The sequence below is a fragment of the Musca autumnalis genome, unplaced genomic scaffold, assembly GCF_047663935.1.
Source record: "Musca autumnalis isolate F117 unplaced genomic scaffold, ASM4766393v1 scaffold_4, whole genome shotgun sequence".
NCBI classification, from domain to species: Eukaryota; Metazoa; Arthropoda; class Insecta; order Diptera; family Muscidae; genus Musca; species Musca autumnalis.
Genome location: NW_027411977.1, coordinates 48,091,988 through 48,117,735, shown reverse-complemented (window position 1 = coordinate 48,117,735; position 25,748 = coordinate 48,091,988). Strand labels below are relative to the sequence as shown.

Here is a 25,748-nt window from a genome sequence, read left to right as displayed (position 1 = left end):
TGATTAGTTTTTGGTGATGATCGTGAAATGTTCAGGGGATGAAATGGAACAAAAACAAAATTTTAACCAATTTTGTAGCGGCTCTGTAGGTCAAAATAATAACCTGCAAAATTTTAAACAAAGTTTGAGTTTATGATGAAGAAGAAGCGTACAAACCAACGTGAAGATCAGATAATACTAGGCGGGTTAAATGGACTGAAACTTGTGTGTGAAATTGGTAAAAATTTCAATAACGTAGCGGTTAAACAACGGAAGTAGTAGTACTACATAAGTGTGTTTCATTACATTTTAGTTTGTGTGAACTAAATTTTCCTTTCCTGCTACAAAAATGTCTTTGTCATGCTAGATAACTTTTTGGTTTTGGTCATAAGTATTATACATTACATCTGTGATATTTGATAATTAAATTTTCACAATCATTGAAAAGAAGTTCCGTTGAGAGCGATTGTCCAGGGATAGTGGTATAGGGTATCCCATGGTCGGTTCCGTGCCGACTATAGACTTTTCTTTATTGTTTTTTTTTTTTTTGAAAATCGAACTAAACTATTATTTCCATATTAACTATTGTTTTATATCCTTTCCGCATACGAAGTAGCGGACACTTTGCTAGTAAATTATAAAAGAACTTTGACCTTGACGTTTTTGACCTTAATGATTAAGTTTGATTGATTTATGTACTCGCAATTTTTTTTGTAAGACGAGAGCTACAAATTTGCTTCCAAAAGCAAATAAGAATTCATAGCGGTTTAGAAGATACGAGGATGACAAAGTTATACCTATAGAATTCTTAGGATGCCCATAACCGCAAAAATGGAAGTTATAGGAAAAAACGGCGGGACACGTGGGTTCTACACGCAGTGTCAGAATATGGTTAATTTTTCTACTCACCCTACTCAGATGAAAGTGCAATGAAGTCGTCTGCCTGTCTTCACCCTTATCAATATAAGTTTTGTTTCTTTTAATGGATTTTTTCTCTGAGTGTATCTCGCCAAATTTGCAGCATTAATCATGCATGGTTATTAGCTATAAAATTATGAGCAGTTAATGACAATTTCATAGTTTGTTTTTCTCCCCACTGGTGGTCACCACAATAAGCCCAGTTTCATCCAAATAGTATCCATTCGTCGTTGTAGCTGTCGCAAGTGATGAGTGAGTGGGGTGTCTTTAATTAATTGTATCACTTTTGAAAGACAATAAATTAAAAATTCTGAATATAAATCATGATTTGACATTGATTTGCAAAATGTATGGATAACCAGTTCAGAGAACAGCAAATTCCAAGCATTTTATGATCCATTACAAAACAAGGCTGACATCTGATAAATGATAACGCGCACCCCATAAAAGGTTTTATTGTCTGATAACAAGTTCAATCATTAGCTAGCCTACCCGAAGGTGCTTACCGGGAGGTCCCCTAATATTTTCCAAAAATAAAATAAGACCCTATTCACAAACACAATTAGAGTTGGAGGCGATGGCAACAAAACAAAGATGAACAATAAACGAAGATGTCAAAACCGGCTAAAAAACAGATTTTGTTTCGCTCAAATCAAAATCATCCAAATCAAAAAAAAAAAAAAGAAAAACAAACAATACTAACACCAAAATCAAATGATAGACCCCCGAAAAGTCGTTTTGTTTGTTGGCTATTAAACAAAATGAAACAAGCTCATAAAATTAATATGCTTGTTCGAACAGCAGCCAAGAGCAGCCAGCATAGACGAGAGCTTAAAGCCCCAAACTATGCTAATTAGCGGAAATATTATGACGATACATAAGAAAAACAAGAAACATTTTATCAAAAACCCTGGACGACGAAACAACGGCAATTTCCAAGAAACGGCAAAAAAGAATCGCGGCGCGAAAACGGCAACGATAAAATCAAAATCAAAGAAGCCAATAAAACTTCAGTAACGCCAGTGAATTTTTTTATAACTTTATAAAAGGTTATTGGATTATAATAAACGAAATTAAAACAGTGCCAACCTTTGGATTATTGGGTCAAACGAATTAAAAACTCAAATCGAAATTAAAAAAGAAAACTAAAAGTGTTTTCCCAAAACCACAATGTCTACGAAAGAGATTGTAAGTCAACATAGTTGGGAGGAAGAAGAAATTCCAAAATAATTTTTTGTCTACAATTTATTCTTAGCTCAACATATTGGCAGTGCTGTTCCTGCTAATCACAACAGTGGTGGCAGTCGAGCGAGAAGATGAACACGATGCCAAAATTACAGATTTCCGCATTGCTCCTGCCGATGAACAAGGTGTTTTCAAATATGCCTATGCCACCAGTAATGGCATTTCGGTGCAGGCAGCTGGCAGTCCCCTGGAATCGATTGGTATCTACAGTTATACCTCACCCGAAGGTGTGCCCATTGAGGTGCGTTATATTGCCGATGAATTGGGTTTCCATGTGGTTGGACGCCATTTACCACGTCCACCACCAATCCCTGATTACATTCTACGTTCCATTGAATACATCAAAACACATTCAACAACTCCTGCGCCAACCACAGAATAAGTGAATTGATTTTTTTATTTTAGCGAATAGTGTCTGTTTAGTGTTTAAGTAGAAAATATTGTTAAAATTTGTTTTGTTTTTAGTGAAATGATAAATATTGACTTTATTTGTTAAGTGATCAGTATTTGAAAACAAGAAGAAGAAGAAGTGCATAATAAATAAATTATTTATAGTAAAAATTTGAAAAAAAAAATTAACACAAAAAGTTTGGTGATTTAATTAACAAACTATGTGCGGATTTGGAATGTATGGTGGTTAGAGGGGTGGAAGTGTGATCATATATTGTTTTTAACGGATTAACGTAGAACGTCTAGTCTCATACGAATGTCAAAAAATAATCGTGACCAGTTTTGGAACCTAAACAATACATAGCCCGAGCCGCCCTTACAGAAACGAAAAAAATCCACTAACCAATGTTTTCACTAAAAAGGAGTCCGTATAATGGATTTTTTTTAACTGGCACTTCGTGAAGAATTTTAAAGTAGAACAAACTTCTCCTATAGCTATCAAAATAAGGAAGTAAAATTTAATCATCGGGTGAACCTGAAGACGATATATTTTATGTTCAGATCGTCATGATTTTTCACGTTGACGGTCATATTTGCACGATCTCTCCCAGAGAATATAGAAAACATTCTGCAATTGGAACATACCACAAAATATCCTGAAAAATTAGAGAGTAGCCAAATATACAGGTTATGTTGTACATTGATTCTCTTATTATGTGAAATTAACCTATACTTAACTCGGAGGTTTGATTATGAAAAATACGGCTTTAGTACATAATTCCCAAGATGATGTTGAGACTTGTGTCCGTCTATGAACACGGACTATACTCCCAAAATGTGTTCGCGAACATAACACAAACAATGTATATGAAAAAGTTAAACGTGTAGCTGGTTATTGTATCTTTCCAAGAGCTGAATGTTTTAATTCGACCATCTCACCTAAGAATTTGTTTCACCACCTACGTCAACTTTTACGACCCGCTATCCTACAGATCGTATTCCTTTCGACCCAACGCTTTACTCAGGGCTAATTGGGGAGCCACCGTTGCGCAGTGAAAAGCACGTCCGTCTTACACACAGAAGGTCTGCGGTTCAATCCCTAACCAGAACATCAACATGGCAAATCCCATCAGTGTAATGCTGGCTCACATTTCCTGAGTATTTCAGACATGAAAACTTTCTGTACAAGTCGTGTGGTAAGATACGCCGCACATTGGTTCAAATTGTTTTTTCCTGGTCAAAACTCTGTAACTTTTGAACGGGTAGAGATATTTTCATTTTTTTTTTTTTGACACAAGATGCCCGAATGCCGCAAATGCCTGAAGACACAACCCACATAGAAATCGAAATTCGTTTTTTGATGGAATCTGATACATAAAACTAAAATTCATGCTCTGGCAAAACTTCAAGATTCTACGTTTAAAAATAACGATACTATTCAAGAAATGCCAATAGAAGTAACAGCGTACTGTACACGGTGCTCTTGAAGCAACTTTAAATGGAAGGTGTATACACCTGGGAAGTTTTTGTGGATTCTGAAACTAAAATCTTCATAGATGAGAAAAATAAAAATAAATCGCCCGCGGGTTTAAGGGTTTTTTTAGGTTTTCACGATTTTGCTTGGAGAATGTTGTAGCTATGAAAATTCCCTACAAGATTAGCCCTTATGGTATTTTCGCAGATTTACCGTTTTTGAGATATAGAAGTTCAAATTGGGACAATGCACTGACTGTATCGTCTCCTTATAAAACAGTGTCATGACTGCAATTTCCCAACTTAAACTTATATATCTCAAAATGGTACAACCTAGGAAAAAGGTACCAAAGCCTATCTTGTATAGAATTTTCACAGCTACAGTCGCTTTTCGATAAGACATGCGGGTTTCAAGCAAAATCATGAAGACCTGAGGAACAAATCTGCATGGTTGATCTGAACTTCGTTATCTCAAAACAAGTGAGCCAAGGTTATAGTCGGGTCGGGGCCGACTATGAGATACCCTATACCACTACCCCTGTGCATAATCTTTTGACTGGTAAAATTCAAAATATTAAAATTGGGATAGCTTAGCGCTTTTACTCATTAATACAGGTCAATTTTGAAATGAAACGCATTTAAGTGCATCGTCAGTACAACTCAAATAAAACAAGTAAAAAAGTGTCAGTCGGCTTTGCTGACACAGGTATACCCTCAGCCAATGTGAATTCAAACTTTCATCTACGGACAGATAGAATGTATTTAGCGTCTCTTCAGAATTTTGTGGCCCTTTTTCAACATTTGAACTTGCCGACTAAAATGTGGATTAGGAATTAACACAAATGTTGAACTTTTGAGGGGGAGGTCCGATATGGGCCATTTTAGAAGTTAAACTAAATTTTGACAAAATATTAGGATATCCAAAGTTTGGACCAAATTGGTTGCACCATTCAAGTGATATCGTCCTAGCATTTTAGTGACATTTTTTAAATATTGGGGAGAAGTACCGGAAGTTGTGGACCGGTATTACCCCATGAAACTAAGTTTGAATAAAATATGACGAAGACTAAATATTGCACCAAATCGGTAGAACAGTTCGAAATATGGGCCTGCCCCTGAAAAAACTTTTACCGTCTTAATGGAGGTAACGAATGTAAATCGCTTCAACAAAAATCAAAGTGCTCTCGAATCACTTTGATTTTTGTTGAAGCGAACTTATCAGAAATTTTGTGTGGGAGGTACCCAAAGGAGTGGACAAATATAGTCCATATTCGAACCTGATCTATATCTGGTAGATATATTAGGATGTGCAGAGTATGGATTACATCAGTCACTCCCTTCAAGAGTTATCGTACGCATATTTTTCCGAAGATTTTTTAATTTTTGGGAGGGAGTACCTGAAGGAGTGGACCGACATGGTTTATCTTCGAACTTAAACTATGTTTGGACAAAATATTACTAAGGCCAAATTTTGGACCGTATAGGCAGATCCGTTCAAGATTTATCTTGCGCTCCAACCACTTCACACGGTGTCATACGGGGTTTTTTGCAACTTTCAGGCTATTTTCTCAGGAAGTATGGACTTGCCCCTTATGAAACTTGTACCATCGTATGGGGGAGAGCGAATACAAGCTGTTACAAAAAAAAATCTAAGCGATTCGAGAGCAGGTCCTAATCTGAACTTTTCCGAAATTTTGTGTGGGAGGTACCCGAAGGAGAGGACCGATTGGGCCCATATTTAAACTTCATCTAAGACTGCTAGAACTTTCACGATGTACCAAGTGTGGGCCAAATCGGTTACCCCCTTCAAGAGTTATCGTGCGCACAAATTTTCCGATCATTTTCGAACTTTTGTGGGGGAGGTACCGGAAGGAGTGGCCCGATATAACCCATCTTCGAACTTAAACTAAGTTTGGGCAAAATATTACGAAAGCCAAATTTTGAACTGAATCCGTTCGAGAGTTATCGTGCGCACCAGCCTGACGGACAGACGGACGGACATTGCTAAATCAACTCCAAATTGCCTGAAACACATTTCGTCCAAACATACTTGGGGTCTAAAACCATTATTTCGATGAGGCACATTTTGCCCGTATGAAAGTGTATATACCCTCGTTAGCATAAATGCTGAGGGTATAAAAAAATGGAAAAGTGAGATGTACGCCAACCATCAATAGACTTCTTTCTCTGTAAGACCTTCATCAACCCTCAACATTTCGTGAGGATCCGATCAAAATTCCGACCTGTAGTGTGATTGCACAAAAAATGGAAAATGGGATGCATTACCGACTATTATGATATCTCTGTTGTTTGACCACCTATGACAACCTACTTCACATCCTTGTAAAGGTGATATTTATACTTTTCTTGCCAGGTTTTGCTTTCGATATATGTACCTCTTACAGAAGAGAGATATTCGCTTTGAAATAAAATGTTGGCCTTTTCTCCAAATAAGTTTTTTTTTCAAATTCTGACCACTGAATAATATCCGACCATTACCAAAATGAATAGGTTTTTTCCACTGTGGCGCCTCCATTAACACCCAAAATTTCGTAACGATCCAATCAAAATTGCGACGTGTAGCGTGATTTCAAAAAATTAAAAAATGGGATGTATTACCGACTATTGTGATATCTCCGCTATTTTGCCATTTACGCCAACTTACTTTACATCATTGTAATGATAGGATTTTCTACTTTCATAGTCAGACTCCCCAACCAAAGCAATGATATTCGTCATTATTATTAAAATCGCCGAAATAAAAAGTTGTGTTCTATTAGCGATTATTTAGATATCTTCGTTATTTGACCACCTTAGACAACCTACGTAACATCGTTACAAATGTGATATTTTCTACTTTTATTAGCAGGTTTTGCTTTTGATATACCCCTTATAGAAGCGGAGATATTCGCTTTGAAATAAAACGTTGACTTTTTTCTCCAAATAAGCTTTTTGCCCATTCCGACCCCTAAATATTATCCGACCATCACCAAAATTAATAGGTTTCTTGCTCTGTGAGACCCCGATCAACATCCAACATTTCTCAACGATCCGATTAAAATTGCGACCTGTAGCGTGATTACAAGGTTTACAAACTTTTGGCCAAAACCAACTTATAATACCCTCTCCACATAGTGGTGTAGGGTATAAAAAGGCTTAGTTCCCGAATTGGCATATTTCCTAAAAATTGCTATGAAACCAAAAGTCGCAGGAAAAAAAATTAAGACATTATTCTAGACAAGATACATAAAAAATATAAAAAATAATTAAAGCTAAACTAGACTAACTTCCATATTAAACCCCTATTTAAATTGAAGAATTTAGAAAAAATGGGCCTTACATTTATTTAGCCCGAAACATCTAAATAAAAATAATTATGTGTTACAAAACTATTTAATTTATTTAAATACCAATACGGTATATCAAAAATACCAAAGATTCCGCAATAATATATTCACAGAATTCTCAAGTCTATCGCAATTTTACAGCTAAACAAGTAAAAAAGTATCAGTCGGCTTTGCCGACAGAGATATACCCTCAGCCTGTGTATATTGAAACAATTTTTTCCCAAAAAACGCATGTATTTAGGGAGTTTTAAAAATTTTGGGCGTTTGAACTGACAAAAATGTTGATTAGGATTAGAGATCAAAAGTTTTACGGAGGAGATACTAAAAAGAATGGATCTCCAGCCACTACATATGGTACCATAGGGGTTTTTTACAACTTCAGTGATGTTTGCTCAAGAAGTATGGACCTGAAACAAATTTTACCATCGCAATTGAGGCAGCGCAAATTGAACAATTTTTCCGAACATTTTTGAACTTTTGTGGGGGAGGTACCTGAAGGAGTGGACCGATATGGCTTATCTTCGAACTTAAACTATGTTTGGACAAAATATTACTAGGGCTAAACTTTGGACCGAATCGGCAGACCTGTTCGAGAGTTATTTTGCCCTCCAACCTCCACACACGGTATCATAGGGGTTTTTTGCAACTTTCAGGTTATTTTCTCAGGAAGTATGGACTTGCCCCTGATGAAACTTATAACGGCGTATGGAGGGCAGTGAATACAAGTTGCTAAAGCAAAAATCAAAGCGATTCGAGAGATGGTCCTAAACTGAACTTTTCCAAATTTTTGTGTGGGAGGTACCCGACGGAGTGGACCGATTGGGTCCATATCAAAACCTGATCTAAGTCTGGTACACGCTCCACGATGGGCAAAGTATGGACCAAATCGGTTACTCCCTTCAAGAGTTATCGTGCGCACAAATTTTCCGAACATTTTCGAACTTTGTTGTGGGAGGTACCGGAAGGAGTGGACCGATATAGCTCATCTTCGAACTTAAACTAAGTTTGGGCAAAATGTTACGAAAGCCAACATTTGAACCGAATCTGTTCATCCGTTCGAGAGTTATCGTGCGCTCCAGCCAGCCAGACAGACGGACGGACATTGCTCAATCGACTCCAAATTGTCTGAAACACATTTCGTCCAAACATACTTGGGGTCTAAAACCATTATTTCGATGAGGCACATTTTGCCCGTATGAAAGTGTATATACCGTCGTCAGCATAAATGCTGAGGGTATAAAAAGGTCTTCGTTAACATTGTAAAAAATATAAATTTGAAATGTACCGTTATTCCGTTCTTACTAACTATTTCTAATTATTACATATGCCATTGAGTACAGTCAACACTGTAGTTCAATACTGTACTAGCGTTTCATAGTTTCCTTCAAGTCCATTTTTTGATTTTGTGCACGCTAGATCGGAATTTTTTCCCACAACTCAAATACCAGATGAGCACTACAACTTCCAAATTCAGTATCCGATTTGGCCGAAACGTTGCACATCTTCCAAACGTACATCAAGGTCAATATCGGAAAAAATTACGAGGTACGAGAGCTACACAATAAGTTTCTTTCATTTCATTTCATTTTGTTACAATGTTTGACCATTTCCTTTTTCACAAATTTCGACGTGGCAAGAGTGCATCGATCAAATTAAAGACGATAAAGGACTAGCCTATAGCACTATGAAAAACTGGTGGAATGAATTCAATCGTGGCACAGTGTGTCCAAATCCCCTATTTTATGGCAGAAATGCTAAAATATTTTTTTCAAAAATTCTTAAAAATTTTACTTGATGTGATAGAAAACCAGCTAAATAAGTTCGTTGATTGTACCGTTATATTTGAAGCAACGGTATCTATAAAATGGCCTTTTTTTCGTTAAAACAAATACTCAAAATCGCAAGGAAATTCGTCAATTTTGCGTGGACCATATTATAAAACATTATTGGAATTTTTAATGGTTATTTTTGCTATCGGATAGTATGAGGGTATGAAGGGTATAATTAAATGTGTCATTCCGTTTGTAACACATCGAAATATTTATCGTAGACCCTATAAAGTATGTATATTCTTGATCAGGGTAAAATTCTAAGTATATATGTATGTTAGGCCGGGGCGATTTGAAAACCTTAATGAGCCCTTCGCGTTTCTGATTCCTGGGATTCAACAGAGCAAAAAACAAAAAAAACATTATATTTTTGAAAATTATGAGAAATTCAGTTATAGTTTTTTTGAGGGGGTTTTCAGAGGTAAACCACTATAACTTAGCCATTTGTTAACGAGATTTAAACAAATAATAACTTGTTCTAAAAATATTATTCACCCCTTTAAAAGGAAGAAGGATCACTAGAAATCCGTTGTGAAAAAAAGAAGATATATCCGTTTAAATTTGAAAATATAAGAAACTCAGATTTTCACTGCTTTTACTGTTATAAAAAAATAAAACGAATTGACCCAAACGAAGTAAAGGCATTTTCGTTCTCCATGGATCCCAACACGATGGAACTTTGCATCAGAACGCTTGAATAATTTTCTGGTCAAATTTTGTAGCACAATGTCATTTATCGACATTTTCCGAAAAGTTTGCACATTCTTAAGGCCAAAACTGCCTGAAGGAGCGTTCCAATGCTTTTGCGATGTATTAGAGAGTTTTCAACTAGTGTCTTGGCTACAATTTTTGTCTTTGTGTTGGATCGAAAATCTCAATGGTTTAGCTGTTATATGCCAAAATATCCAAAAACGTCAATAAAAAACTTAAAGTTAAAATCGGGAGGCTCGATTTTCACGGTAGATATATGGTCCAGAGGACTTTTTTGATCAGTTCAATCCCAGCAAATAGAAACGCGAAGGGCTCATTAAGGTTTTTTTCCTTCCACACAAATCACCCCACCCTAATATATATATATTCTTCTTCTTTATTTGCCTATTCGTTTTACGAATTTATGGTGATCAATGCAGTTACATAAAATGTATTACAGTATATTCGGTACATATATGTGTTTATAAGTTGTTGATTATTTAGCAAAAGATTGTCGATTTCTGCACTCGCTGAGTAGAGTTGCAACATCATTTATACCGGTCCATTCCTGAATATTATTTATCCAAGATTTCTCTTTTCTTCCCCTGGACTGTCTTCCCTCTATTTTGCATCGGATAATGTTTTGGAGTAGTTTGTATTTGTTGTTTCGCATGATGTGTCCAAGATATGCAGTTTTTCGATTCTTTATTGTACGTATAAGCTCTTTTTCTTGATGTATTCTTTGCAGCACTTCATTGTTCGTTACAAACTTGGTCCATGGTATTTTTAGAATTCGTCATTTTTCGCCATTTCAATTCTGCTTCTTATTTCGTTTGAAATGCTCCACTTGTCATTTATTGTGGCACCAAGGTATTTAAAACTATGTACTCTTTCCACGTCGATATTTTTTTTTTTTAAAGGCTTTTGATTGCCCATACTCTCTTTGGAAATAACCATATACTTAGTCTTTCTAATGTTTATCTTTAAACCATAGCTTTCACTTTGTGCTGCCAGTCTATGTAGTAGGTATTGGAGTCCTGCAAAGCTATCAGCTAGTATGGTTGTGTCGTCTGCATATCTAATATTGTTGAAAAAAGTACTATTTATAAGAATTCCTTTTTTGATATCGTTGATTGCTTCTTGGAATATTCTTTCGGAGTAGACATTGAACAATAGGGGGGATAATATGCATCCTTGTCTCACACCTTTAGATATTATTATGTCTTCTGAACATTCTCCATTTACATCCACATGTGCAGTCTGGTGCCAATACAAGCTTTTTATGCATCGAATTTCATTCTGTCCAATACCAATGGACTTTAGAACCTCTATCAATTTATCATGTTGTACTGTGTCAAAAGCCTTCTCGTAATCGATAAAGCATATGTATACATCTTTCTGAACAGTTTTGCATTTTTGGACTAGGATTTGTAGGGATGAAAGAGCTTCTCGTGTTCCCATGCCTTCTTTAAAACCAAATTGGGATGCACCCATAACTTTCTCACACTTCTCATATATTCGCCCATGAATTATTTTTAGAAAAATCTTCAAAGCATGGCTCATTAAGGTGATAAGTCTATAGTCACTGCAGTGTTTCGGTTGGTTTTTCTTTGGGATCGTTATAAACGTTGATCTCAGCCAATCATTTGGGTATTCTCCGGTCTCATATATGTAGTTGAATAGCTTGTTCAGGATATTAATGTTATCTCCCTCTATTAACTTTAGTATTTCCGATGGAATCTCGTCAGGACCACATGCTTTTTTAACTTTTAGGGATTTTATCGCTGACTCAATTTCTTGCTTGGTTATAGATGTTCCTTCTGGCGGTTCATTTCTCATCATCTCATAGGTAGATCGGTTCTGGTCGGTAAACAGGAGCTTTATGTAATCTTTCCATATTGCCATCTTTTCCGATTTATCAAAAATAGGTTCATTTTCATTATTGTATAAAATTTTTGGTATTGATTTGTGGTATACGCCTGCCATTTCTTTGATTTTTTGTGAAGATTAAAATCGCCATTTAACTGTTGCAATCTTTCAATCTCCTGGCATTGTCTGTTTATGAGATTATTTTTCGCATTTCTGATTGCAGATTGTATTTCTCTATTTAATTCGTAGTATATTTCGTAGTTTCGATTTTTATGTTTTCGACGTTCCTCCATCAGATCCAGTATCTCCTTTGTCATCCATTCATTCTTTTGTGGTTTTTTCATGATTCCTAGATTATTGTCCGCTATGGATTTTAGCGTATTTCTAACAGAATTCCACATCTGTTCACTATCTGTAGCTTCAATTCTTCTAAATTCTTGATCAATGATCTCTTTCATTCTGGTCTTAACTCTTGGTTCCTCCAGTTTTCCAGTATTGAGTTTTCCACGTATTGTTCTCTTTGGGTGTCTCTTCAATTTCGCTCGTATTTTTGTCATTAACAGGATATGGTCCGATGGAACATCTGCCCCTGGATATGTGGATGTTTTCATTACAAACGAAGAAAAGCGTTTATTGATCAATATATAATCTATTTGGTTTCTTATTATATTTGTTGGTTTGTCTAGGGGGGATTTCCAGGTATACAATCTCCTTTTTGGCAGGCAGAACATTGTATTTGTAATTTTAAACCCATATTCCTGACAGAATTGAATAAGTCTGTCACCTCTATCATTTCTCTCGCCTAGTCCAAATTTGCCTGTTATGCCTGGTACAATATCTTGTCCAACTTTGGCATTAAAGTCTCCTTGGATGATATTTATATCATGGGGTTTTGTCATATTTATTAAGTATTTTACATCTTCGTAAACATCTTCGACATCTTCTTCACCCTTGTCTACAGTGGGCGCATATATTTGTATAATATTTAGTTTTAAGGGTTTTGTTTCTAACTTTATAAGCATTGCTCTATCAGATTTTGGTATGAATCCAGTTACGCATTGCGCTATGTGGCTTTTCAAAATGACACCTACTCCGTTTCTATGATTTCTATTTAGGTTTCCTGAGTGAAATACTTTGACATTTTGAGATACAAATTCTCCATTATCAGGCCACCATGTTTCGCAAACTCCAAGTATGTCAATATTCATTCTATTCATCTCGTTAATGGTGTTAGCTAATTTTCCAGATTCATATAGATTTCGCACATTCCAAGTACCAATATTCAGGTTATTTTTTGTTTTACCTCCGGGGATTCTTAGCACCCTCGTTTGGTCGGAGACTGAGGGCCGTTCATTATTTATGTTCATAAATTGCATGATTATCATGGGATAATACTTCAGGGGTTTCGCGTTGCCATCTGAAGGGTTTATAGTTTCCGTCTACATATTCAGCCGCTCCTCCTGGAATTCAGACGCTGTTTGCTGCCGCCAACTGTTGATCAGACGCTGCCTTCGTTTTCCTTTTTTCTTTGGTTCGCCCCGCATATTTTATTTTTGCGGTACCCGCCATATCTGATGAGCGTTCCCCTATCCACCACCTGGGGAGGCGTCCGATGGGAGAAAAAAAATGGAAAAAAAAACTCCGCACGGATATATATATATATATATATATATATATATATATATATATATATATATATATATATATATATATTCATATAGCCCCCATAGAACAATACCTCCAGATTTTCGGTATTTTGAAGGTTGTGGCCAAAATAATCCACCGAAAGGGCTAAAATTTGGTATTTAGTCTTCATTGGGGGTATACAACTTTCCATATGAAATTTATCGGTATAGGTTCACGCCTTAGTATAGCCCCCATAGAACGGTTCCTCCGGATTTCCGGTATTTTGAAGTTTGTGGCATTAATATTCCACTGAAATTGTTGAAATTTGGTATTTAGTCTTCATTTGGGGTACACAAATTTCATATGGAAAGATATGAAATTTGTCGGTATAGGTCCGACATACAGCCCCATAGAACGGTACATCCCAATTTGCGATATATTGAAGGTTGTGGCCTCAATATTCCAACGAAATGGCTGAAATTTGGTATTTAGTCTTCGTTGGGGGTACAAAACATTCAACCAGAAGTTTTTAGGTATTGGTCCACGCCTTCATATTGGGTTTGTGGGCACAACCTTCAAAATACCGATAATCAGCCACCGAAATGGCTAAAATTTGGTATTTAGTCTACGTTGAAGGTAAAAACCATTCCGACTGAAATTCGTCGGTATAGGTCCACATTTTGATATAGCACAATAGAATGATACCTTCCGATTTTCGTAATTCTTAGGGTTGTGTTTTGGGATCTGTTTGAGTAAGGAGCATCCCTGCAAAAAAGTGTCAATGTAGGTCCTTGATTTGATATTGTCACCATATAACGGCACCACTGCTTTAAGGTTATAAATTTATAAATATATATGTAAATTGTTTATAAGTCTGTTAAATAAGATATCTCTATGGGAAAAACACCTCATATCACCTTCAAATGTCATAGCTTTAACCGTTTAGAAAATATAGATTTTGACACAAAAAAAAACATTTTGGACACACTAGCTTAAAAAAGACGGAGGTAATGAGGGTCGTCCTAAAACGGCCGTTTTGCCAGAAAAAATTAAACAGTGCGTGAACTGATAATGCAAGATCACCATCTTTGGGCATTCTAGTTTCTGATTTTTTTCCCCATCTTTTTGTATGTCGAGGAGCTGAAACCTGGTTCTGCTCACTACCATGTTTTCATATAATTGTTCCACAAATATCCTAGAAGGGACAAGGGAGACTTCTCTCATATCAATGAGTGCACCCCGATTCATATTACTCACCTACTGTTTATCGCCGAGTCCGAACGGCGTGTCTTAAGACACCACCTGTAGAGAAGTTTTACATGGCTGAAATACTCAGGAAATGTCGCCAACATCGCTGAGGGGTATTTTGCCACCGTTGAAAATTTAATTTTGCCTGGCGGGGAATCGAAGTCATGACCTTCTGCGCTCAAGGCGAGTGTGCATACCATTGCACCAAGGTGGTACCCACTACCACGTTTTTAGCCGCTACAAAATCGACTAGCCTCCTTCCATTGTCGATCGTGGGGCCAAAGACATTTTTCTTGCCAATTTTAAAATTAAAATCTCCTAGAACAACCTTAATGTCATGGTCAGGGTAGCGGTCATATCCCCCATACATATCCTTGGGCATGGGATGATACTGATGATAAAGAACTTTACTTTTAAACGGATTGTGGCAATACTCTCATTAACCGGAGTGAACCTGGAGACCAGGTTTTCAGGTCTCCATAAATCCGACAACTAGGCCTGGATTCTTGTTCTATGAAAATTTGAAATGAAAAATATTTCATTTTTAATTTTTTTTTAATTTGACAGTTTTCTCCTTTATAAAAGTTTTAATTTCACATTTTCATAGAAACAGAATTGAGCCCCTAGCTCATGTTTTTTTATGGCTGGTATAATACTCGTTCGGTGCGATTCCATCGCACTTCCTGTAAGGCGATAATATCAGCTTTGTCTTTACCAAGTGCATAAGCCAGTGCGTCAACTGCACCTACCTTTTTCTTAATGTGCTGGAATCAAATGAAGTCATTGGTCATCTCCAGTCGAGGATGTACGGCGGATGAGCCATCAATTCCACGTTTTTTTTTATCAAACAGGCGCTAGTTGGAATCGAAGTGTAAAAGCCCACATTGTCATGATGCCGAATGATTTGTCTTCTCTTTTTCGTTTTTCGAATTTCTCAGGAGATTTCAGACAAACAAATTATAGTGTACCACTCAGAATTAACCCTCTTATATTTCTCAAGCCGTATAGTTACCACACGGTCAGTTTTTCTGAAGAAACTGGCAACCTCTTGCTTTGAAGTACATCTTACATGAATAAGTTTCGTTTGATTTGGATTGCTTTCGACGACCCAAACGGCCGATTCCTGCTGTTGTTTAAGGCTCCTAAGCATAAATCATAGATTCGTCGTCTGTTACGATCTTATAAACGTCGTTTGAAGCACTGCGATCGATTTTATGCACAATTTCTTTGAACCAATTCACAGGAGCGATTGTCCAATTTTGCTGGATCTAACGAGCCATTTTTGCGGCCAGGTGTTTATGCAATATCAAATGTTAGTTGGTGGAAGAAATGCCAAAGGATGCTTCTATCTCACGGTATTTAACATAGCAATCTCGCATTATTCGTTCAGGCACAGCATATTTTTTTCCAGCACCACGACCGGTTTTGAGCGACCCTCACAACCTTCGTTTTTTGGCGAGTGCCGACCACGGTTGAATTCATTGAACCAGTTTTTCATAGTCCTATAGGATGGTCCTTTATCGGCATACGAAGATTTAATTTGATTGATACACTCTTGCGGTGATTATCCACGTCGAAAGTTGTGGAAAATTCTTGGATGAAAATGTTCACAGGTAAATTCCATTTTTTGCAAAGTGATTTTTTTAAGTCATTGAAAACAACACATAAAATGGTCGTACGACGACAAACTGTCCTGAGTAAGTCTAAGCTAAAAACTGTCAAACATTCCAACAAAAAAATCAAATGACACCTGGCAATACGCGGTGTGGCCTAGGCCAGGTAGATTTCGTGCAGCCCTCGTAGGGGGTTATTTTTCTTTTTCTTTGTTTTTATACCCTACACCACTATGTGGGGAGGGTATTATAAGTTGGTTTTGGCCAAAAAGTTTGTAACGCATCGAAATAGTGGTCGTAGACCCATACTTATATATACCAAAATGAATGTCTCGACGAGCTGAGTCGATCTGGCTGTGTGTGTCCGTCCGTCAGTCCGTCCGTCCGTCTGTCCATCTAAACCTTGTAATCACGCTGATCGGATCGTTACCAAATTTTGGATATTGATGAGGGTCCCGGAGGGGGAGAAGCCTATTGATTTTGGAGATGGTCGGATAATATTCAGGGGTCGGAATGGGCAAAAAACATATTTTGCGGAAAAAGTCAACGTTTTATTTCAAAGCGAATATCTCAGTATCTATAAGGGGTATATTAAAGGCAAAGCCAGCTAATGAAAGCAGAAAATATCACCTTTACGGCGATGTATGGTAGGTTGTCGTAGGTGGTCAAACAACAAAGATATCGCAATAGTCGCTTATAGACCCCGGCTTTTCATTTATTCGATTTTAATTCTAATGACGAATAACACAGCCTTTTTTGGATACTTTCCAAAACCAAAACCAGACTATGAAAGTAGAAAATCCTGTCTTTACAATGATGCAAAGTAGGTTAGCGTAGGTGGCCAAATAACGGAGATATCACAATAGTCGGTAATACATCCCATTTTTCCACTTTTAAAGAAATCACGCTAGAGGTCGTAATTTTGATCAGATCTTCACCAAATTTTGGTTGCTGATGGGGGGCCCGCAGGGGAAGAAGCCTATTTATTTTGGTGATGGTTGAATAATATTTAGGGGTCGGAATGGTCAAAAAACTTTTTTGGAGAAAAAGACAATGTTTTTTCCAAACCGAATATCTCAGCTTCTATAGGGGGTATGCCAAAAGCAAAACCTGCTAATGAAAGTAGAAAATATCGCCTTTGCAACGATGTAAAGTAGGTTGTTGTATGTGGTCAAATAACGAAGATATCGCAATAGCCGCTAATAGAACACAACTTTTCATTTTTGCGATTTTTATAATAATGACGAATATGACAGCTTTGGTTGGGGACCTTCCAAAAACAAAGTCTGACGATGAAAGTAGAAAATCCCATCTTTACAGTGATGCAAAGTAGGTTGGCGAATGTGGCCAAATAACGGAGATATCGCAATAGTCGTTAATACATCCCATTTTTCCATTTCTTTGTCATCACGCTACAGGTCGCTACAGGTGATCGGATAGTCACGAAGTTTTGGGGGTTAATGAGAGTCCTACAGAGGAAGAATCCTATTGATTTTGGTGATGGTCGGATAATATTCAGGGGTCGGAATGGGCAAACAACTTATTTGGAGAAAAAGTCAACGTTTTATTTCAAAGCGAATATCTCCGCTTCTATAAGAAGTATATCAAAAGCAAAACCTTCTGATGAAAGTAGAAAATATCGCCTTTGCAACGATATAACGTAGGTTGTCGTTGGTGGTAAAACAATGGAAATATCGCAATAGCCGCTATTAAAACACAACTTCTCATATTTTCGATTTTAATAATAATGACGAATAGCACAGCATTGGTTGGGGACCTTCCAAAAGCAAATTCCGACTATGAAAGTAGAAAATCCCATCTTTACAATGATGTAAAGCATGTTGGCGTATGTGGCCAAATAACGGAGATATAGCAATAGTCGGTAATAAGTCCTATTTTTTTAATTTTTTGTAATCACGCTACACGTCGTTATTTTGATTGGATCGTCACGAAATTTTGGGTGTTATTGGGGGTCCCACAGAGGAATAAACCTATTGATTTTGGTAATGGTCGGATATTATTCAGGGGTCGGAATGTGATGGTTGATGGTTGGCATACATCCCACTTTTCCATTTTTTATTTGAGTTATTCTGACGGTGCACTTAAACGCGTTTCAATAAAATTGACCTGTATTAATGAAGACATTCAGAGCAAAGGCGCTAAGCTATCCCAATTTTAATATTTTGAATTTTACCAGTCAAAAGCTTATGCACAGGGGAAGTGGTGTAGGGTATCACATAGTCGGCCCCGACCCGACTATAGCCTTGGCTCACTTGTTTTTCGTAGTATGTTACTTTTTTATAGGGATGGGTTACTAACCCGTCACCCAACCCAAGTGTTAACACCCTTATTGGTCTTGGGCTTTGCCATGTTAAAGCCGGTCAGTGCCGTTCCTTGGTAACTTCCACTCCCTACGTTAGCCGAAAACATCATTATAGTCGACACAATTATGGTTAGCATTGATCTGCTTTTGAAACTTCTCCAAAAAGTAACATATGGTTAAGGACTAAATACACATTGAAGAGCCCCAATTATAAAATGTTATATACTTATGTTCAAATCTTCGTATATCCGTTCCTCTTGATAAATTGTGTTAACGACCTGATAAGCATTCAGCATTCTAAACCTCGGCTGATATCCAATCGCCTTCATCAGCCTATTTATTCTTCAGTCGGCTTACGGCGGTCTTTGCTTCATTCTCGCTGGACGGTATACATTGAATGCTATCACCTTAAAATAAAATGAGAATTTTAGGAGTTATCCATTTTTATTTGTCTTCACATCCTCCTTGATATTTTGATTTTATATTTGAACATAATGAATAAATATTGCACTCCATATCATGGCTTGATTTGAGCAGAAAATTCTAAAAAAACCGATAAGAGATGAACTATTTACATATACATATGTCTTGCTTTAATTTCTAAATATTTTTATCTCGAGATGTAAAACCAATTTAAAACTTTCAAAGGCATTTTTTACAAAATATATATTTTTTTAGTTCGCACAATTTTTAAGTAAATGAGCGAAATGTAAATGAAAACGTGTTTCTTTACAAAGCTTATCGTATGTATGTTTGCTTTATAGAAGTTTACATTCCATGCAGCAAAAACTGGGTGTTAATTTATTAATAATTAGTAAGATAATTGATAAAATAGGTCAACTTTGGTTCATAGAACTTCAACGAAATAAAACATCGAAAAAAATGCATGACTACGGAATTAAGGAAATACCTCAAATATTTCAAATTTGTCCAATATTCTGACAAACTAAAGTCTTCCTTAATCCCATTAAATGGTCAAACATGTTATACGAATTCACTTTACTAAAAGCTACAGTGCCCGGCATAATTATTTTGACAAGTTTGAAAAAATGATGTTTTTGGTTTTTTACCGGATTAGTCTTCTACAAAAATATGAAAAAATATTCTGGCTAATCCTTTACTAGAGTACTTAAAATTAGCAATAAATTTTATCAATTCAAATTTACGATTGCACTTTTGTAATGGAAATAAAATTTCACTGCGTGGCATAAGTATTTTGACAAAACTGTTTTATTGATTTTTAGACCTCAAAAATTAAAAATGTTTTGTTTATACTTATGATTATTATTGGTTACGTTAAAAATAACGTGTTTCACAAACATTTGTGCCATTATGGACCCATTTACGGATCGATATTTCAAGGATTTAGGGATATTGAAGAAATTTATCATTAAACAACATTTTCGATGGTATTCTCCCATTATCTCGGAATATTTTGCGGATTTCCACTTTTTAATGAGAGTAGGAACATTTCCTCTTACAAATGTGTCATTTGGAGGAAACTACTTTTAGTTTGAACCCGAAATACGCTCCAAACTTGCACCACAAAATTCAGCCTTACCATAGTAGCAGTGTTCTGCAAATGAATACATAACACTTCGATCAGTTTACTACCATGTAGTTATGAAAAATTGTTAAAAGTGCCAAAATATTCATTATAGCCCACAGCATTGTCGATAAAAATTAAATATCACAGTATTTTAAATGGTGGATCAACCTATTCCGATGCCTGGGTACATTTGGGCATGGCAATAGCATCAGAAGGATATTTATTTCACAAAGATATCAAACATTTTGGCGGTTTTTTGACTCAAGCGTACTGAAAAGTGTATTTTAAAATGAATTATGTTCAAATATATTTTTATCTGTCCACAATATGCTCCACAACAATGATCGATGGGGTGCAAATGATTTCGATTGAAAATCTAATTGACAATTTTTGTGGGTATGATTTATCAACCGAGTGGAATGGCAAAAAATGAATTCAAATTGATTTTTTTCTAATGTTTAGAGTTTCTAGTCTTAATAGAGAGTTTGCTTTGACATCGAAATTGCTCAGAAGATGAGGATTTGTGTGCTTAAGTAAGATTAGATTTGCAGTTCTACTCTATTTACCGGAGAGCATCTTTTGTAATTTCACATTTTCTGACTAGATCGCGCATATTTACTGTGTTTTCAGTATTTTGAGATTAATTCGTTACGAAATAAATAGATAACTGCAGCAATGTCTAAACATTAGCTACATTTATCACCGAAAATTCACTTTTAAATTTCACTTCAATTTTTGACACCAACATTCCCTATGTGAATTAAAAATCTATGACTGTCAAGTACATTTTTTCTTAAATGTTACTAATTTAGCTAAATAAATTAATTTTGTTGCCAAAAGGTTCCATTAAGTACCAAAAGTAACATAATTATGACGTGTCAAAATACTTATGCCGTTTTGCGTTTGCCTCCCTTTTTAAACATTCGCCTACATAATCACAAATAAAGCTGGAATTTTTTTGATCCACTAATTTTTATTTAGCTGAGAGGACAAAGAAAAATCCTAAACTGTTAATATCCTGCTATATTAATGCTGATTATAATTATATGCCTTTTAACACAAATGTAAATGTTGTCAAAATAATTATGCCGGGCACTGTATGCACGCTTCATTAGTAAAAAACCTACATCCATGCATATGTATGTATATTTTAAGAATTCAAAATTTAATGGCAGCAATCAAATTAACTGCACCTTGACCCGTTTTTACCATTTAAACTAAACCAGCACACTCGGCACATACATAAATATAAAACAGGCAAAATTACAAATGGTCAAATTTCAACTTCAACTTTATTAAAACATTTTTTCTTTATAAAGAAATAAATTATTATAAAAATCATGGCAAAGTCTAAAAACAACATCTTCCCCCATTCCAATACCATTATGCATATTTAAATGTTATATTTAATGTTTTATTTGTTTGTTGTTGTGGTTTCTTTTTTCTTGTTTCATATTAAAACAATGAAACTAAAAAACCCCAATGTGATAAATTTAGAGAACATGACCAATTCGTGTCACGATAATGGCGCTTAAACTAATGTACGAATCAACGGGTGGTGGGGGTACAACAACAAAAATCGAATTATGATTTTTGACTTAAAATAATACATCAATTTGTCTAAATAACCGGTGCCTTTGTGTGGAGTTGATTTACGGAATCTGTTAGAGACATATTTAATAATTCTCTATAGAATCTGTTAAATGTTTTAAACCAGTATTCCCCAATGTTATCTTTCGGTTTCGAAGAGAATATTTTGTATTGAAAATATTAAGAGAATAAAGTTATTCTACGTTCGCCGATTCTCTTTTTATTAAGCAGATACAAATACATGTTAGTATCTTTAAAAAAATATTCAAAAGATTCGCAAAAGATGACTAAAGTTTAAAAACAATTCAATACCTTAGCTGAAAAGTGTATTTAAACCTTTAGTAAAGAATAACACATAAGAAAATAAAAATGCACAAAAGCCTAAATATCATCGGCTGTAACATATTTGACGAAAACCAAAAATGTTTCACAATCGATGAATCCGAGTTTCACCCACACAGAATTCGCGAACTGTTAACATATTGTATATACTAGTATACACATATACATTCTTTAAAATGAAGTGTTTTAATTAATTTACGTGGAAGCTGTGTTGGCATCAATGTAGAAAAATAGGTACAAATGGGGTGAAGCCAACAAGTTTTTTTATGCTCCCTTCCAATTTCTGGCTTAACCTTACATTTTATAGACATATGCCCAAAGAAAGAATCAACGAATACTTCATGGGCAATATGATACTAGTGTATCATTTTTCGATATATCCACTGCATCCACCTAAAATTGATGCTGACATTTTGAAGCCGGAATTTCGGGGTTTTTTTAATTATACCCTCAGCCTTTAGGCTAAAGAGGATATTTACATTTTGATACGACCAAAAATGTGCCTCATCGAAATAATGGTTTTTGACCCCAAGTATGTTTGTACGATATCCGTTTCAGACAATTTTGAGTAGATCTAGCAATGTCCGTCCGTCTGTCTGTCTGGCTGGCTGGTGCGCACGATAACTCTCGAACGGATCAATCGATTCGGTTAAAATTTGGGGTATCGAAATATTTTGTCCAGATTCGATTTAAGTTCGAAGATGGGCCATATAGGTACGGTGACCAATATTTTTGGATGAAAAAAGAGTACACAAACGAGGGCTACTACATAAGTTTCTGGGGTAGGCAACAATGCCAGGCGCCATTTCCTTTGGAAAGCTTAACAGTTTCTAGCATAAGAGTACTCAGTACGGTTTGACGTACCACGTATTGCGTTTTTACTGGGCTTAAAGGATTAATTTCCAAAAAAAAATATGGAATTTACTTGTGAACATTTTCGTCCGACCATTTTTCACAATTTTCTACGTGATGACGACGGTGCCGTGACATAACTCCCAACGGACATAACTCCCAAAACGATTTTGGGAGTTATGTCCGCCTTGGTTTGCGGACATAACTCCCAAATTTTTTGGGAGCTATGTCCGACCCCCCTTAGCGGACATAAGTCCCAATGGGTGTTATGTCCGTTTTTAAAATTTAAGTGATTTTTATTTAAATACAATTTTTATTTCAAATGCATAAGAAAAAAATTAAAAATGAACTTTAAGTTCATATGCATTTTTCATTCAATAAAATAATTTATAATTGATTTAAAATTTTTAAGAAAATTAGGTACAATATAAGTAGTAGCCATCTCAAATCGAACTATATTCAAAATTTGCCTTCCAACATAAACGAAAAATGCTGCCTACAGGAAAATGAAAAGTTTTTGTTAAAATTCGCAGATACTTTCTGAAAAAAGATAAGCGCCGCAGGCGAAAATATATTTTAAAAAATCGCTCGATTTTTTACAAAAATATTTTCACAACTTAAGAAAATAAAAAGTTTTTGTAAAAATATTCAAACACTTTCTGAAAAAAGAAAAGCGCCGCAGGCGAAAATATTTTTGAAAAACATCACGCTATTTTTTACAAAAATATTTTCACAACTTAAGAAAATAATTTTTTTTGCAAAAATATTCAAATACATTCTGGAAAACGAAAAGCGCCGCAGGCGAAAATATTTTTGAAAAAATCGCGCTATTTTTTACAAAAATATTTTCACAGTTTAAGAAGATAAAAAGTTTTTGTAAAAAATATTCAAATACTTTCTGGAAAAAAGGGCCGCATGCGAAAATATTTTTGAAAAAATCGCGCGATTTTTTACAAAAATATTTTCAACCCTTAAGAAAATAAAAAAAGTTTGTAAAAATATTCAAACACTTTCTGAAAAACGAAAAGCGCCGCAGGCGAAAATATTTTTGAAAAAATCGCGCGATTTTTTACAAAAATATTTTCACAATTTAAGAAAATAAAAAGTTTTTGTAAAAATATTCAAACACTTTCTGAAAAACGAAAACCGCCGTAGGCGAAAATATTTTTGAAAAAATCGCGCGATTTTTTACAAAAATATTTTTACAACTTCAGAAAATAATTTTTTTGCAAAAATATTCAAATACTTTCTGAAAAACGAAAAAGCGCCGCAGGCAAAAATATTTTTGAAAAAATCGCGCGATTTTTACAAAAATATTTTCACAATTTAAGAAGATAAAAAGTTTTTGTAGGAATATTCAAATACTTTCTGAAAAATGAAAAGCGGCGCAGGCGAAAATATTTTTGAAAAAATCGCGCGATTTTTACCAAAATATTTTTACTATTTAAGAAAATAAAATGTTTTGTAAATGTAATTAAAGAAGATAAAAAGTGTTTGTACAAATATTCAAATACTTTCTGAAAAACAAAAATATTTTTTAATAAATATGGCGATTTTCCTAACAAATATTTTTTCAATTTAAAACTTCTCCTAACTGCTACTTACATCATTTCGGGCATAATTTCGTTTTTAACTAATTTTATGAAATCAGGAGGATTTTGTGGATACTTCGGTATTGTTTGGCACTTAGGCTTTCTCAAATGTATAATTCCGCTTACATTCTATCTACTCTAAAATTTAAAAAAATTCATAACTATAAATTTCAAAATTAAGCAAAAAAATAATTTATAAATTAAGAAAAAATCGTTGGGAGTTATGTCCGCAATTTTTTTTGGGTGTTATGTCCGCTTTGCTTTACGGACATAACTCCCAACGAATTTTGGGAGTTATGTCCGCAAAGGGCAGCGGACATAACGCCCAAAATCATTTTGGGAGTTATGTCCGTGGGAGTTATGTCCGTGGGAGTTATGTCCGTGGGAGTTATGTCCGGGCACCGATGACGACGCGATAAAACAACATGCTATAGTCAGTGGTCACCAGGGTTTCGTAGTCTGAGTTAGAGTCGAGCAATTAAGCTGTAGCTCTATCCCAAAATTACCTTTACCGAACAATTTGTACGTGTGACTACGGACATATGTAGCTCTGTGAAAAACTGGTTTAATGAATTCAATCATGGTGAACGCTCGCTCAACGAAGGAAGTAGTAAGTGTGGTCCAAATCTACCGTTGTGACAGAAAATATTGATTCCGTGGGTAAACTGATAAATCAAGATCACCTTGATAGAGGCATCCTTGGACATTTCTTTCACCGGCTTCAATTCCATACTGCATGAAAACCTGGGCGTAAAAAAGGTTTCTTATCGATGGATTGCGTACCGCATGGTGCAAGAAATCCCAAAAAACAACAAAACAGCAATCGACAGAACACGCTGTTGACACGTTCAAAAACCACGTTTTGGAGGTGTTTCAATAGGAGTGGAAAAAGTGCTTCATCCATTGGTTTGAGCGCGTGCAGAAGTGTTGAAATCAGTGATTAGAAATCACTGATTTAATTTAAACAACGACAATATTTGGTTAAATGTCTGATTTCATTGTATTACCTTTGTACTCACATGTAATTGTAAAATAAATCAAAAATAGAGGACATAGAGTACACGTGATGAAAATAGAGGACAAAAAGAGTACGCTGAAAAAATAGAGTACGGCCACCTAAAATAGAGTACTGTCCTCTAAAATAGAGTACGGTTGGTCACCGTAGTTATAACGTCGAAGCATGTGAAGAAGAACAATTTCTCTCAATATTTTATTGTATGTATATTTTTTCAAACTCAAACAACTACAAAATATCAAACATATGCACAACATG

General features: G+C 35.5%; 2 protein-coding genes across 2 annotated transcripts in view; both read left to right on the top strand.

Moving 5' to 3' along the window:
• Window positions 1-25,748, top strand: part of Cpr78Ca (Cuticular protein 78Ca) — a 99,193-nt gene that overhangs the window by 31,482 nt on the left and 41,963 nt on the right. The gene's annotated exons all lie outside the window — the stretch shown is intronic.
• Cpr78Cb (Cuticular protein 78Cb) lies at window positions 2,068-2,524 on the top strand. Its single transcript, XM_073981848.1, has 2 exons — window positions 2,068-2,085; window positions 2,153-2,524. The coding sequence occupies exons 1-2, from the start codon at window positions 2,068-2,070 to the stop codon at window positions 2,522-2,524; spliced, it is 390 nt and encodes a 129-aa protein (XP_073837949.1).